This window comes from Passer domesticus, unplaced genomic scaffold (genome assembly GCF_036417665.1).
Source record: "Passer domesticus isolate bPasDom1 unplaced genomic scaffold, bPasDom1.hap1 HAP1_SCAFFOLD_93, whole genome shotgun sequence".
Lineage (NCBI taxonomy): Eukaryota > Metazoa > Chordata > Aves > Passeriformes > Passeridae > Passer > Passer domesticus.
In genome coordinates, this window is record NW_026990188.1 from 171214 (window position 1) to 186841 (window position 15628).

A 15628-nucleotide genomic window follows, 5' to 3' on the forward strand; every position below is an offset into this window, starting at 1 on the left:
CACTTTCCCCAGATGAGGTTGCACATGAAAGCAGGCTGCAACTTCTCCAGGAATAATGCTGCCTCCAGAGGTAATGCAGACCTTTCTATAGAGGACGTAGGGAGCTGTCACGGTGCACTTGCAGATTCTCGTCCTCTGATGACCTGTGTAAAAGTTCGTGGCACCCATTTAAGTCCTAAAACTACGTTGTGGTAACCCCAAAACCAATTGGTCATTCTGGAGGAGGTCAGGGGTTCAGTGTCCACTAATCCTGTTATGCCCTCACTCTGGTCACACCTCCTGCAAAGCTTCAAAAACCAGAAGGATGGGACTTCTCCTCTGGGATGCCTGCCCATTAGAGCATGGAAGCAGTTTGCTGGGCTTGTCCTGCAGTACTGGCTTTCATCCTCCAAAATGATCTGGTTGCAGCAATTCTTATGTACTCACATACTTACATCACTTCCAGACACTGGAACAATATTCTATTTTCATAGCTTTTTTGATTTTTTTCCACCTGCCTTACATATCTTTCCCAGAGAGATATTGCTCTAGATTTGTCTGTGTTGTTCAATGTGTGTAGGGCTGGCTCTGCCTCACGGTCAGAGGCAGCTGTGAAATGCCCTCTTGAGTGGTGCTTCTCAGGAACACAATCACATTATCACAGCATTTTCTGGGCTGGAAGGGACTCCCAAAGATCATGGAGCCCAGCACCTGGGCCTGCTCAGGACAGCTTCAGGAATCCCAGCCTGTGCCCAAGAGCAGTGTCCAAAGACTTTTGGAACTCTCTCAGCCTTGGTGCTGGGAGCCCTTCCCTGGGGAGGCAGTTCCAGTGCCCAAGCCCCCTCTGGCTCCTTCCATCCAACCCAAGCCTGCAGTAGTGCATCTTCCATGCATCCTCTTGGCTCTTCTCACTGGCCCCAAGACTCACGGCACTCTAGTGCCTGCCCTTCAGCTTTCCTTCTTCAGGAAGGTGCACACTGCTAGAGGGACCTGCCTCAGAAATTCCAAGTGAAAAACACAGCAATGACACCTAATGGAGAGGAGCTGGGACAGAGGAGCTTGGGGTTTTCAGTGGTGAGGATGAGAAGCAAGGCTACCGACACATCTTGGCAGAATGAGTTTTATCTGGAGCGTTGTTTTGATCTCTTTCAGGTGGAAAGGAGAGGCACAATGAAAAGGAAAGCAAGAGCCCACACTGAGCCGTGAGTTTTTGGCCTAGGGTTAAAGGACAGCAAACTTGAGGAATGGCGAGCAGGACAACTGCTCCTTCAGAGTCACGGTGGGATTGGTCCAAGGCCGTGGTTGCATGCGAGCTGTCTCTTGACCACTTGCCTTTCTTTCATTCTACTCCTTCTTCCTCTAGACACATCAATGTTGGCAGTGACTTTCAGGCCGAGCTCCCTGAGGTGCAGACCGGGCCGCCAAGTGAGGATGAAGAGCCTGCAACCCTGGTCTGGAAGCCCTTAGAGGAAGACAACTGTGACATGGAAAAACCGGACAGAGGTAGCTGTCAAGCTTTCTTTCCACTCCTGAGATAGTCGGGTGTGTAAAATGCTGGTTTTTGGATAAAAAGGCAGCTTTTGGCAGGCTCTGCTTCTCTCCTTGTCATGCCCATCTTCCCTTCTGGAAGTGGTAGGGGCAAGGAGAATGCTCTGCTTCTGCAGCAGAGCAGGAAAAAGAGCAACTGTGCTGCTCTCCAAATGGGTCAGGGGCATGTGCCAGTGGAAGAAGGAACATTGGCCCCCACTCCTTATGCCAAAAGCTGCATGGAAGGGAGAGGCAGCACTAGGTGGGCCCTTGCTTCAGCTGCCCCTTGCTTTGCTCTCCTTTTTGTGCTCTCCAAGCTGCAGGCTTTAGCTCTTGTGCTTTCCTTCTGCCTTGTATGGCAAGCATTCCCCTTTGTTGGCTCAAGGCTGACTTTGGGTGGGTTTTTGTTGTGCTTGCAGTCAGAGAACTGTTGGACATGGCCAGCTCCCGTGGCCTTCCCGGGGCAGCAGCTCAGCTGGAGCTCGCCCTGCACTGCCTGCACCATGCTCGCGGCAGCGTTCCGGTAGGAAGCGGCTGTTTGGGCGCGGGCAAGAGTGGGCAGGGAATTGATAAGGCCCGGGCAGCGGGACAGCCTTTCCTGGCTGCTCCTTGAAGAAGGGAGTTCACAAGCAGCAGAGCACTCGCTGCCTGCTGTGTCTCGTCCAGCTGCGGCAGGGCTGAGCCCAAATGGCTCCAGCAGGGACAAGATCTCTCCTGGAGGCAGCGGCGCAGGGTCCTGCAGCCTGCTGCCTTGAAAACCTCCTGGAGATCTGTGTTCTCTAAGACATTTTGAGGGACAATTCCCAGAAGCCTCAGTCAGCTGAGGCAATTCTGGGTGCGGGAGGAGCAAAATCATGGAGTTGGAGAGGAAAATGCTACCCTTGGGGAGCAGGAGCCAAGGGCTGGGCAGCAGAAATGAGGGACTGGGAGCAAAGCACAATCTTTGACCCATATGAGAGCCAGTGGCCCGAATCCTCAGCTGAAGAGGCAAAGCGGCTGAAAGCAGCATGGGTGGGGTTTGGCTCCTTTTTTGTGTTGTGGGGCAGCTCAAGCCTTTTTCCTTTGCATCTTGCAGGAGGCTCTGGAGATGTTGCTCTCAGGGGGTCCTCCAACAGCTCAAGACCATCCCTTGGCTGATTATCATTACGCAGGTAACCAAAGCCCAGCTTCTTCCTTCACTGACACGTGCTGCCGTGCCCTTAATGGCCGTGTCAAGCATTTCTGCTTCAATTAGTTGTGCTTTAAACTAGCACAAGATCTCGCCTTCTCTGGGGGCAGGGAAAGCACCAGCATCTACTCCTTCAGCTTGACTCATTTTCCATGCTTTTTGACCTGGGGAATGCCTGCTCTCGTCTTCATCACCTTCTGGGGGAGCAGACATGCACACACGTGAATGATGGCTGGTGCCAGCTTGCTTTCAGCAGCCAGTGGGATCTGCTTCAAGTGGCTAGAGGGATCAATTCAGCTGCTGCTTTTTCTTGCCAGGCTCTGATAGATGGACACCTGAGGAGAAGGAGGCCTTCCAAAAGGCTTTCCACACCTATGGCAAGGATTTCCATCTCATCCAGAAGCAGGTAAAGCCACAGGACATTCCTCACCTTGGCAGATCATCAGAAGGGACATGTTGATTATTGCTGGTACCAAATACTGCACCTATGTCCCTCTTTTCTCAAAACTGTTAAAGTAGTCACAAAATAGGACATGGAAGGCCTGTGTGAAAATGATGATCCTGCCTCTGCAACCCTTCTCTCCAGGCTGTTTTGGAAGACAAAGCTCTGTTCTGTTAGACTTGTCTCCCAGGTGTGCTGCTGCTTCCACAACACCTTGTGCTGGGATAACTGTAGTGAACGGGGCAAAGAAGAACTCTGCTAGAGGGACTTGGTGTTGATCTGTGCATTACACGTGGTGCCACGTAGCACAATACTCGGTTTATTACATTGCATAATGCCTCTCTGACTCCTGCATATTGATTTCATTTTACACCCTCCTCAATTTTCTCCATCATTTTAATTCCTACTTTACTCTGTATTATCATTGTTCTCCAATGCACCCTATAGGATGGCTGTTTCAGATTCCTTCTTTTTCTCTTCACAACAGATCCCGAGTAAGACCATGGCACAGTGTGTGGAGTATTACTACTGCTGGAAAAAAGAGCAGAAACTTACCAGCAGCACTCTTACTCAGGTGAGTGGGAAGAAAATCCAGACATGCCAGCAGGGTCAAGAAACTGGCAGAAGGGCACAAATCCTGCTGACAAGCCACGCCAGACGCCGCTTTGCCAGGCTCCCTTGGTCCCACGCACTGGGAGAGGCGCAGCAGGTGCTGCCCTGACTTTTGTTGTGCTGCTACCCTAAAATACGGAATTCTGGAGCACAACTTTGACCCAACAAAGCAGCACCACTGTCAAAATGGGCTTTGACTCTCTACAAATCATTTTCTCAAAGTCTGGCACCCTCAGGTTCCAATCAGACCCTTCATTCCCCACTGCTTGCTAACATCAGCCATCTGGGCTGCCTTCATGGAGATGCTGCGAAATTTTAGAGATCTTTTGTAGCACCCCACCGTATCCCCAAAAAGGAGCTGCTGGTGCTATGGCACCTTTAATACTTTCCTTAGCAGCAAAGAACAATTTGCTTCACAGAGAGAGACAGAGAGAGATGGAGAGAGATTATTTTTGGTCGGAGAAAATGTGTAATCATGTGTCTTCACTAGTGTGATTGAATGTAAAAGCCATGCCCAGACATGTGGGGAGGAAAACCAGAGATAAATAGATGTTAGGCAGAGAGGTAGAAATCAGACATGTAGAACTAGAGATAGCCACATATTTATCCCCCCCCCTTAGAGCTGTAGTGAAGGGGAGTGTTTTCCTCCAACCTCCATGGTTGGCAGCCTGCCGCAGCCCACTGCCATATCCAGCCGTTTTCTCAGCTCTTCGGGGTTTGGAAGAATTTGCTTAGGCCAATAGATTTTTGGGGTGGATGCTGTAAATTCCAGCTTTCTGAGAGGACGGAAGCACTGATAAGGATTCTTTGATTTCCAGACAGTGGGCAAACGGAAGAGGAGGAAAAGCCCTCCCAGGAAGGAGACTGGGGAGACAGGGAAGAGAAGCCGCAAGCGGGCTGGCAGCGCGGAGTGTCCCTGCTGCCAACCGCGCCAGCCGCCCCAGCCGGCGGGAGGCCCCTTTCCGTGCGGGCAGTGCCAACGGTGCGCAAGCTCCTCCTCCTTCTGCTCCCAGCTGCCCCTTTGGCCTAAAGCACGCTGACCCTTTCCAAAGGCACCACAGGGCAAGCTGAGGCCACTTGCAGGATGGCCCCTGGCAGCCCTGCTCAAGCTTACAGCCCACTTGGAACCCAAACAGCTTCATTCAAACCCAGCATTCCCAGTGCAACCTTGCCATGCCCCAACAAGACACAGTTCGTACAAGCAGGAACACATGCATCAAAGCTTGCTTTGATGCTGCTGATCCAATTAAACCTAGGATGAAGCAAAAGGAGGAAGACATTTCAAAGAATTGAAACCAGAAAGATCAGACTCATGGTGCTGATCGATTTACAAATGTGTCACAGCCTGAAAAGACAAAAATTCATTCAAAAATGGAGATCCCGACACTTGTATGCACTTCATACACACTTGATCTCGGTGTGTATGAAGTTAACAATGGATGGTTTGTTTCGTGTCTTCCAGGGAGTTTGAAACCACCAAGGAGAGGAACAAGCACAGGAGAAGACATCGCCCACGCAAGGATGCACAGCCTCTCCCCAAGAAGAAATGACCAAATTAGCCCTGCATTTGCTCCAGGCTAGCAAGAGTTAGGGATCGAGAGGACTAGATAGAAATAAGATTGTTTTTCAAGTTTTTAGAATTGTTTATTCTTCTATTATTTTACGTGATAGGAATCTCTCTGTTTATTAGTTAACATACAATAGCATTATTAAAGATGTTTAGTAGTGTTAGATTTATGAGTAAATGTAAGAGGTTTGGTGTTTGCTATGCTTCAACTTTTCACATTTTGTCTTTGTTGAGACACGATCTGTGTTTATCATTAAACCAAAGTTTGTTCAATTTTGCCTTTTTGTCTGTATGAAATCCCTGAGGCAGTGTTTTCATTGTTTTCAAACATCTGTTCTACCTTTTAGCATGTAACAATGAAAGACATAACAATGTTGTGGTATATCATAAAAAAATATTTTGTGCCCCATTGTGCGAGTGACAAAAGATGTAGAAGAAAAACCTGAAATTGCCTAGATGGATTGGTGCTCCTGTTGCGTTTTTTGAGGGGTGTGTGTAGTTGTGATATTCCCATTATGACAATATATCATCCACCTTTCTCCTCAGAACATCATCCAGCGCTGTAGCCAAATGTTTCAAGTAACTTTCCTTTGGTACCTTGAGGCAGTTTGTTCCCCTGCCGCCTGAACCAGGACAGGGAAAGACATGATCCGTTTGCAGTCACAGGCAGAAGGGATTACGGCAAAACCTCTTCATCTTTCCCAGTGCTGCAGATCCAATTGCAGACGCTCGGTGGAGCAGGATATTTACAAATTGTTTGTCACTGCACGCTGTTGGCTCTGCCTGTTCACAAGGAACAAAACCTCTCAAAAAAGTCAGTGATTAAGATTTTAGGAAATATTAAAAATGTAAAAGCACTATCAAAGTGTCTTCTTCTAATATTGAAGATCTTCCCCAGCAGAAAACAGTTATGTACAGACAGTGCAATATGTTCTCCATCCACACACTGGGGGGGGGTTTACACCCACTCCCCAAAACAGCTTTCATGCCACAAGAGACTGGAACAGATGCTCTACTTGGTAAATCTGGAGAATGCTTTGCTACCAGCTATTGCAAAGGAAAGCCTGTGCTAGTACATTTTGTGGCTGGAATGGCTGGCAGCACAAGGAACGCCTGGTAGAAAAGCACATTTTTTTCAATTGTTTTTCTGCTTGCCCTCTCTACAGAAGATTGTAGGAGGGCAACAGTTCAGGCAGTTCATGAAGCCTTCAGTTCCCTCCTTGCCCACGGTGAGAAAGGAAACTGCACATCCAGCTGTAGTGCCCTAAAGAATAACTGGTGGATCCTAAGCCCATCCTGGGCACCTGTGTGAATTGCAAATGCACATGACTTGCAATTGAAAATGGGGAATTTTGAGGCAGTAGTATTTCCCCTGCAAAATACTTCTTCAGCCGGCTGCAGCCAAGTTGCTTTTCGGCGGGGCAAGGGCTGGCTGCTGTGGAACGGGAGCTGGCTGGCAGGGAGAGGGAGCAGCATCGCCTGATGAGCTGCACCTGCGTCCCATAGGAACGCCATAGGAGTCCCATAGGAGTGCAGCCCACTGGAGTGGATCCTCTTCAGCTGCTGCCATGGCCAGCCAGCCACCATCTGATCCCTGGGCATCCTGCTCCATGACCTGGTCTGCAGGCACTTTCATTTCTACAGCAATGAGGACATCGTCAGGGGCTAGCTCTTCTTTCCACCCTGGGTGTCTCAAGGCGAGGATGCACCTTCTTACAAACGGTGGCCCTTTTCTACAGGAAACAAAATTCAGCCCCCAGTGTTTCGAGGTCGGGTCAGAGGTGGAGTCTGGAGCTCCAAGAGCACGCAGAGTCCGAGTTACTGGACTGTTGATGTTTGCAATATTTAGAGGCTGCCTATATGCATGTACTCACAAAAGCTTTGCCTCCATCTGGATTAGCTCTCCTTCCTCTGAGCCCCACATGCAGCAGAGAGAAGGAGAATGGGAAAAATGGCACCGGCAATGATGATGACAGAAGAAAAAAAGAGGAGTTGAGTTCAGAGGAAAAAGGATGTAAGGTAAGGAGACCAAGCTAAGTCCTGTGTGGTAGATTTTTGGTTCATGTGCTGGAGGCATAGCTCTGAGAACTTTTCTTGTGGTGTGGGCCCAGGGAAGCAGCTGACCAAGGAAGAGCTCACTGTGCTTCAAGCTTTGTCCAGAGGGAAGGGATGGCAGGTGGCCATGGGGACAGCAGCCCAGATCCCAGGCACACAATTGCCTTTGCAGCAGGGCCAGGACGTGCAGTTGTTTTGGGTTTGCTGTGGGGTGCAGGAGGAGGGAGATGAACAACAGCTTTGGTTGACAGAATGTCCAATCAAAGGCTTGAGCACTTGATTTCAGCCTTGCAGAGAAAGGGCCCAATGTATACAGGAACTGACCCTTTCAGTGTACTTTGAACAGGTCCTGATTTGGCTCTCTAGCTGGGCCAGAAATGATGGGATACTAAGCATGGGTGTGCATCTGCCCCTGCTGCCTCCTCCCCCATTCCTGGCCATGGCATGGGGGCCCTGGAGCAAGTTGGGCAGGCAGAGACCTTGCAGAGAGCAGCAGGGCAGGGAGCTCTGCTGAACTTCCTAAATGGCAGTGAGGCTGAGATGATGGATGTGTGGGAGCTGGAGAGCAGAGAGCATCCCGAGAGCTCAGCAGCAGCATCTGGGCTGCAAGGCTGCTGGGGAAGTGTAGGAGGGAAGGGCAGCAGCAGCAGAAATGAGGGGCTTGAGACAAGCAGGTTTGGACATGCTGCAGAATGGCTTTGTGGGGACTTGGCTGGAGATCAGCACTGGCTGTGAGACACGTTAGGGGCAGGGAGAGAACAGTGATCTAAACCCACTGCCATGGCATCAAAAGGCTAGTGGAGGCAGTGGCACCTCAGAACACCTTGATGTCAAACATGTGGATGCCAGCTGGGAATGCAGCCACACTTGCAGAGCAGTGAGCAGAAGGTGAGCACAGAACTCATCTAGGTAGAAAACTTTTGACTAGACAGGTTCTTTTGAATCCATTGTCCCCCAAACATGTCAATGTGTGGCCCTGTTGTCATGACAAGTTAAAAACAGCAGCACAAGTGACACAAAGAAAACATGGCAAAAGAGGAAGAGGAGAGGCCCAGCAAGTAAGGCATGTGGTGAGACACTGCACTCCCATAACCCCCAGGCTAGGAGATCCTGGTCTCAAATCCTCTTTTGGTTTATTTAAATTTTATTTATTTTTTAGTTTTTTAAAATCATCAAAATAAAATATATACAATTAAAATATCTCATCAAAATTTAAATATACAATCAAACACAGTTATTCAAAACTATCAGAACACAGATACATCCGTAACTATGAAGCCTAAACCTATTCCAAAATCCTAACTCCTATTGCGGATGAATCCTATTCTTGATGAATCCTAATCTGGATGAATCCTCTTCTTGATGAATCCTATTCTTGATGAATGCTCTTCTTGGTGAATCCTCTTCTTGATAATCCTAAAGCCTAAATCCTAACTTGAAACATTCTTTGGACAGTCGGTAGCTTCTTCCTGATCTTGGAGGTAAGAGCACTTCTGGACTGCAGGCAAGGACTTTCCTGGTAAGGGAATATTGGAAATGTCCAGAGAAAACTTGGAAAGACTGTAGCTGGTCGTATCTGTGGAGACACAAAGTTTAACAGAGCCTGGAATGCAAACATAAAGCATCTGAAGCTCCGTATTTCATGGGACAGATTCCTTGGAAGCTTCTAAACAGCTGCACAGGGAAACCTGCTCCTGCTGGTTGCAACTTGAAGCAGACCAGAGGAAAACCCTGCCCCACTTCCACAGAGCTGCCACAGGAACAGCCTGGCCTCTGGGCTGCCCTGGGACAGCAGGGAGCCCAGAGCCCTGTGCTCTCCAGCAATGACTCAGCTGCACATGCACCCTGCTGCTGCTCTCCCTGCCCCACAGCTGAGCAGCCCTACAGCTCCACGGGGCACTGCCAGCAGCACAGCTCATTGCAGGGCACGTGCAGGGCACAATGTGCACAGCCATTGTGTAATTCAAGCCAGTGTTCCCTGCCAATGTGCACAGCTTCTCTGGGCTGCCACAAGACCCTTCCCCCCAACAGAGAGCGGCCCAGCTCCCACCTCACCTCTGTGTGAGGCAGATCCATGCTTGGTCTTCACCTTGTCCTCAGTCTGCAGTTGCTTCAGGCTGATCCATGCTTTGTCTTCACCTTTTCCTCTGTCAGGGTTCACTTGAGGCTGATCCATACTTCATCTTTACCTTGTCATCAGTCTGCTTGAGGCCTCCCATGTCATGATTAGGAAGGGCAATGCTGATAACAGAGCAGGGGCAGATGCACACCCTTCCTTAGTATTTTGTCATTTCTGGCACAGCTGAAAAGTCACGTCCGGTGGTGTCCAGCTCAGAACTTTGTCCACTTTCTGGAGAACATCAAACCTTCACCAGCCCAGAAGGCTGTTGAGGTTTTCCTGCACGTGTGGAGGTGTGCTGTCAGCAAACTTAATGATCTGGCTGCCCAGTGCCTCGCAGAGGGCACAGGCCAGCTTGGTGACCACAGCGCAGACGTTGGCGCTTCGCACAGGCAGCGCCTTGTTCTCCAGGCAGGACCAGAGCACGGGCAGGGCGTAGCGCTCGACCGCTTCAGGGCTCCTGGCATGAGCCCATTCCACAAGCACTGCCGGGAGAGAGACACAGCTGCTTACCCACCAGCCTCCATGCAAACAGGGATCTACCTCTGCTCTTGCCTCTTGGAAGCCTCTTGGGCCAAGATCAGTGAAACAGCACACACAGCCCCACGACCCAGAAATGGGCAAAGCCGCTGATCATCCTTGAAACACAACCACCAACCCCTCGGGACTAATATCTCCAACCAGAGCCTTGTACCTGTGGCAGACTTTGTACCTTTACTAAATTATTGCACAATTTCTTTCTGCATGAACAATGAATGAAACGTCAAATTGCCTACTATTTCCATTTACAAGTTGTCTAAACCCACGTAGAAGATTTGGAATTGCACCCTAGAGAGACAATCGAGAGATTTCTAATAAAAGCAATGATTCCATTTTTGTAACTTTGATGTCAAGGGCCAAAAGTCTAATCTGGCTCTCCCCTTTGCTCTGTGGCCCACAGCAAAGGGCATATTAGAACACACTTCAAAACTCCAGCCCACCAGAGATGACTGCTACTTGACAGCTGGATGAGAACCACCAGAGACTAGCCTGGTGTCTTTGGCAGAATGCTTTTGTGGCTTCCAGCAAAGAGCTGTTTCAAACCTCAGGGTGTCTTGGAGAATTACCCAGACCCATTGCCCTGGCATTTGCCCTGGCACTTGAGCATCTCCACATTTTAATGGCATTTCCCCTCCCAATGTTAATAGCATTTCTTCTTAAAATGTGCACTGAAATAGGGGCATAGAGAGAGAAAAAGGCTACACAGGGGACTGAAATTTAGCCAAAACACGAGGGTTTTCTCACATTGCCTCTGGAATCTGCTCTCTGCTCATTTTCTGAACTGAACTATATCAAACACAGACAGAAAGTGACTACCAACAGGCTCCTTGCCTGGCAGATTTGGCTGAATGATCAAAACCTGAAATGCTCAGGAGATCAGTCTTGTTTCCTGATCAGGCAAACTGTTATGTAGTAGCCATTTACTATTCTGTGGTGGAAGAAACTTCATTTCCTCTATGCTGTTAATCCACCAGCAGTCATCAACATTGAAAGAGCTCCTGAAAGTACCCAAAACCAATTTGGCTAAGCAGGAAAAGGGTTATGGTACCCATTGAAAAACTGGACTTCATTTGAGTTTAAATGCAATTAAAGACACTGGCCACTATGGGACTTGAGAAGGGCCCCAGTGAGAGCTCAGTACCTCCTGATGTGGAGGAGCTACTCTACTGTCTGTTCACTGGCATTCCCTGTAAATACTCCCTCGGAGACCTCTTGGATTAGAAGGGGAGGCCGTACCTGTGATACGCTCTGTGACATCCAGCAGAGCTTGGCCACTCAGTCGTCTCCATTGGTGGCAGAGCTCTTTCATCAGTGATACTTCATCTACAAGTGAAACACATGTTTCTGTTCACTCTTCTGAGGGCATAGGAGAGAGGACAGTGGCGAGGGAAAAAGCAGGGGCAACCCCATTTTATACAATAAAGTCCATTTCTGCTGATTTTTGAATCCTTTTCTTCTTTCCTTCCAGCCTACTTGTCAGTGTTTAAAATGCCAAAAGAAAAGCTCTCCTTTCACATTTGTAAATCCAAAGTTGTCTGCTCCACCAGGAGCTATGTTAAAACATTTCACATCAGGGTCCTCAAGAGTTCAGTCACATGGAAGCAGTGAAAAGGTTCTGCATCGCAGAGCCAAAAGGAAGAAGCCCATACTTGGGACACAGAAAGGCACTGAGTCAGGCAGTCCATGACTTCACAGAGCAGCTGAGGTGGAGAAAGTGGAAACTCCCCTTGAAGACCTGCCTCTTCAACACTCCATTGTTCAGGCATATTCCCCCAGTGTGGCATTTTCAGACCTGACATCATTCTGTGTGGCAGAAAAATTTACAGCTGCCCTTGCCTCTGTAGGTATTTGCCATTTCCTTCTTGTCCCATGCAAAACAACGTGTGGAACAAGGCATCATTGACAGATGGATTTTGACCCGTGTGTTATAAATAAATGAACTTGATTAATCCTATGGTCCCCTTTGAAAAAAGAAGACAAAGAAGAAAGGTGGAAAACAGGCAGCTACTGCCTATAATGTAGAGCCTTCCAGGTGGCTGCTGTGCAGAAGCTCTGATGGGCCGGTGTCCCTTCATGCCTACAGCAAAGCTGTTCATTTGGCAAGTCAGATGGGGCCCAAGCAAACTCCAAAACCCCTTTGCCTCTGAATTGCAGCAAAGCTCTAGTCCAGGACTTGCTCTTCAGACCAGCAGCACAGAGCCAAGGGCTCCTGGGACTGTTGTGAAATGCTGCTGCACATTCCAGCCAGTTGGGGATGGTGCATAAGGACTGCACCTGCACAGCTTCTGGTGGGTGTCAGCTGGAGCATTCCACAGACAGCAACAGCTACCAAGGCACTCAGCGTTCTCTTGTGTCGGAGAGACAGAGACACAGGTGAGGAGAGTCCATGCCAGGGCTCAGCCTTACCTAAATGCACAACAGATTGGTCCAGAGCCGTCATAGCTGCAGCATGAACCCCGGGATCCTTTGAGTTTAGGTTCTTTGTTATGCCTTCAACCAAACGGATCATCAATGGGTTCATGGCATCCTGCAGCAGTCCTATGATTTCTGCCAGCGCCTCCAGCGCCTTCTGCTTCACTTTCTTATGTGTGTCACAGATTCTCAGGCCAAAATAATCAAAAATCTGTGAAGAGAACAAACAACATGAAAGCTTGATTAAAATGACCTTTTTTGAAGAGGCGATGTAGAAATGAGCACTCAGGAATCTAAAAGATGAAAGTGATCCTTTCTCTCAGGTCAGCCCTTGCTTGCACATTTTCACTGTTTTCCTGTGGGCCACTCACTGGAATGGTTGCACAACCTCATGCTGCTTGAAAGATTTTCATCTGTTTTTAAGAGGTTTGTGTGGGGACAGAAAAGTTCCTATGGTGTTTCTCTCCACCTATAAATCATTAAATCAATTCCATTTATTAATTCAAAAGACTACCTTTGCTTTACAAGTATGGAAGCAGATGTTTACAATGCCCATTTTTTTATACAGTTGCCTCAAGTATTGAGGGCAGCTATGATTTTGCCTAAACTATGGCTGGAGGAGATCTAAGTTTTATTTTCTCTGTCTCAGAACCTGTGTCTGGAGAAGGGCAGGGCTCAGATCAACTCTTCCAGGATCCAGACCATTGCTCTGACTAACAGGTGGACTTGTGAAATATAATGTGCTGTACAGCTCTCATTCCAGCAGGTTCAGTCCCTTGACAGCCACATTATCAGGCACACTTTTCTGGAAAAAGGGGAAAAGCAGCTACAGGGAGGAGAAGGGATGGATCTGTCCTTATTTGTTTTCTTCCTTTCCAAAGAGAAAAAAAGGCCCCCCAAGAAGGGTGAGCACCATCTTTACCAAGAGGAATAGGGACGAGGATGGAAATGAGTTTTACCTGTGCAAGACAAGATGGAGTTCACAGAAGTATCATTTTAAAAACATTTTGTTTAAACCAACCCAGCCTGATACTTCTCTTCCCCATGCAAACCCATTTTTTCTCTAGAGAATAATTGCCATGTCTTCAATGGCTCAATTCCCTCCACTTAACCCAACTGGGAGTAGGAGACAGCAGAGGTTACACCAGCAGAAAATTCTGCCATCATCTGATGAACAGCAGCAATAGGCACCTGCCAGACAAATACAGCTGGACTGAAATAACTTGTCCTGAAGCCTGGAGCTCAATTAATTTGTCTGGATAAGAAGGGCCAGTCTGTCCCAAACAGCCAGGATATAGTGCCAAGACACACTGAATTGAATTTACTTCTGCAGGCTTGGGAAAGGAGCTAAATGAAAGGAGCAATGAAGATATCCTACATACTTGGACAATGTTAGTGGAGATCAGCTGGGGTCTGGTTTTGGACAGGTCTAGGAGGAGTGCCACTCCTTCCATCCGTGTCTGGAACGCCTTGGCTTCCAGGAGATGGTAAAGCTTCTGGAGCAGCTCCCTTTCTTCCACAGATGCAGGTAATGTGACCTGGGCTCTTGCACGGTGTAGGCGGCGTCCACCAGTGGCAGACTTTGCCCTGGAAAAGAAAATCAAATTAGGATCTGTTTCTGATAATCCCTTCAATTAATTGTGAGCCAAACAACTTGGGGAGCTTTCCTAATGATGTGGTTTCAAGCTAGAAAATCATGAGGCTCTGAAGTGAAGAACAACGTGGACCTCATGACAATCATTATGGGAAACAATCTGCAAGTCACATTCTCCAAGTGCTCACGCAGGAAAACCAAGGATGAGATGCATCTGATCTATCTTCAGATGGCTTCTAAGACACACAGGCCACGTTGCTTTGTGGGGAAAGAGAGACACTGCTTCCAAGTTTAAATGCCTCCTCATACGGGACGTGTGTGTCTTATAATAAGGAAACTCATCACTCTGGAGAAGTGTCTCTACAACCAGGCATGACAATCTGCAAAAGTAGCTCAGATGCATCTGAACAGATGAACAGGGGCATAGCTAAATGATCCAGAAAAGCAGTAACAGAGAGAAAAACAGAAGTCAGACATCTCCCAGAACTACACTCACATTTCATTTGCTTCCCTAGAAACTAGATGCACAGCGTAACAAACCCACTGGGAATAATCCTCTTGGATCAACCTGCCTCTTCCATGAGAATGGGAAGATGCTAGCTATGCTACTGAGGCATGTGGTCACTTTCTTGCCACCGCTGAGCATGACAGAGCTAAATAAATCCCCTCTGTTGTCAGAGGAAAACAGTACAAGTAGCTCTGCCACTGGCATGAAGAGACAGCAAGGACCAAATTCCTGTCTTAAATGCTGATTGCAGCACAGGGGGAAATAAACCAAACACGCTGTCCATCAAGCAAACTGTAGGAAGGACAGGAATCGCAAGACAAAAAGTCTACCTTGAGACACCTGTTAACCAAAATGGCTTAGGAATTGTCTTGCTCCTTACTACTCAAACTTGGTACTGCTGTTTGAGGGTAAGAGAACCAACAATCAGCTAGACCAAACCTCATGGAAGGGAACTGCTTGTTTGAGGAATGGCATCCTGCCTCTAGACTGGGACTTCTCATTAAAACACCCATCTAAAAAGGACTCCACTTGGATGAAAAAAAACCCCTGGTTGAATTTACTTGTCTCAAGTCAGGCAGCAGAGACTTGGCCCTCTCCTAGCCTCCACAGCCCTGCCCTTGCCATTGCACTGGAACATCTGAACTGCAAGCAATGGGTGACTTTTTGTCGCCCAGTATTTGTGGAAAGCCCTCCAGAGAAACTGTGTTCAACACAATGCAGAAATAGATATTTTTTATCCTAGAGCATTTGTAGGGAAAGGAAACAATCTTTGGCACTGGTCATCTCCATCAGAAAGATGTGCCTGAGGAAGAGGCATGTGAAGCTTGTCATGGGCTTTGTCACATCTGGCAAAAGTGCTCAGTACCGTTTGCTAGGAGGCGATGTGGCCTGGGGCTTCTGGGAGCCATCATTCCTCTTCTTCACCGGCTCCTGCACAGGTGGGAGTTCAGCCTTGTTGTTTTCCATCCCCTACAGAGACACAGAGAAACCCCATCAATCTTTAGAATAGAGCTAGGAAATTCCCTCTTTAAAACACCAGTTAGAACCAGGATCACTGCTACCAAGGCCTAGGGAAACATTTCCTAACTTACAGAAATAAACAGAC

The 15628-nt window shown here is 48.2% G+C and overlaps 1 protein-coding gene and 1 long non-coding RNA gene across 3 annotated transcripts in view; one reads left to right on the plus strand and one right to left on the minus strand.

Moving 5' to 3' along the window:
• The first annotated feature begins 2282 nt into the window (after positions 1-2282).
• LOC135293246 (uncharacterized) lies at positions 2283-4638 on the plus strand. Of its 2 annotated transcripts, XR_010355345.1 has the most exons (4): positions 2283-2657; positions 2992-3080; positions 3604-3690; positions 4551-4638. It is a non-coding gene; the product is annotated as an uncharacterized LOC135293246 (long non-coding RNA). The 2 variants fall into 2 exon arrangements; XR_010355344.1 differs by having other exon boundaries at positions 2992-3690.
• Positions 4639-8466: 3828 nt separating this feature from the next.
• LOC135293239 (TOG array regulator of axonemal microtubules protein 2-like) overlaps positions 8467-15628 on the minus strand; it is an 84315-nt gene continuing 77153 nt past the window's right edge. The window contains exons 25-30 of the mRNA XM_064407237.1: positions 15389-15492; positions 13804-14008; positions 12416-12632; positions 11246-11332; positions 9406-9954; positions 8467-8926 (exon numbers count right to left, since the gene is read on the minus strand). Of these exons, the coding sequence (XP_064263307.1) occupies positions 9719-9954; positions 11246-11332; positions 12416-12632; positions 13804-14008; positions 15389-15492 (849 nt within the window). The 3' untranslated portion in view covers positions 8467-8926; positions 9406-9718. The remainder of the gene's footprint in view (positions 8927-9405; positions 9955-11245; positions 11333-12415; positions 12633-13803; positions 14009-15388; positions 15493-15628) is intronic.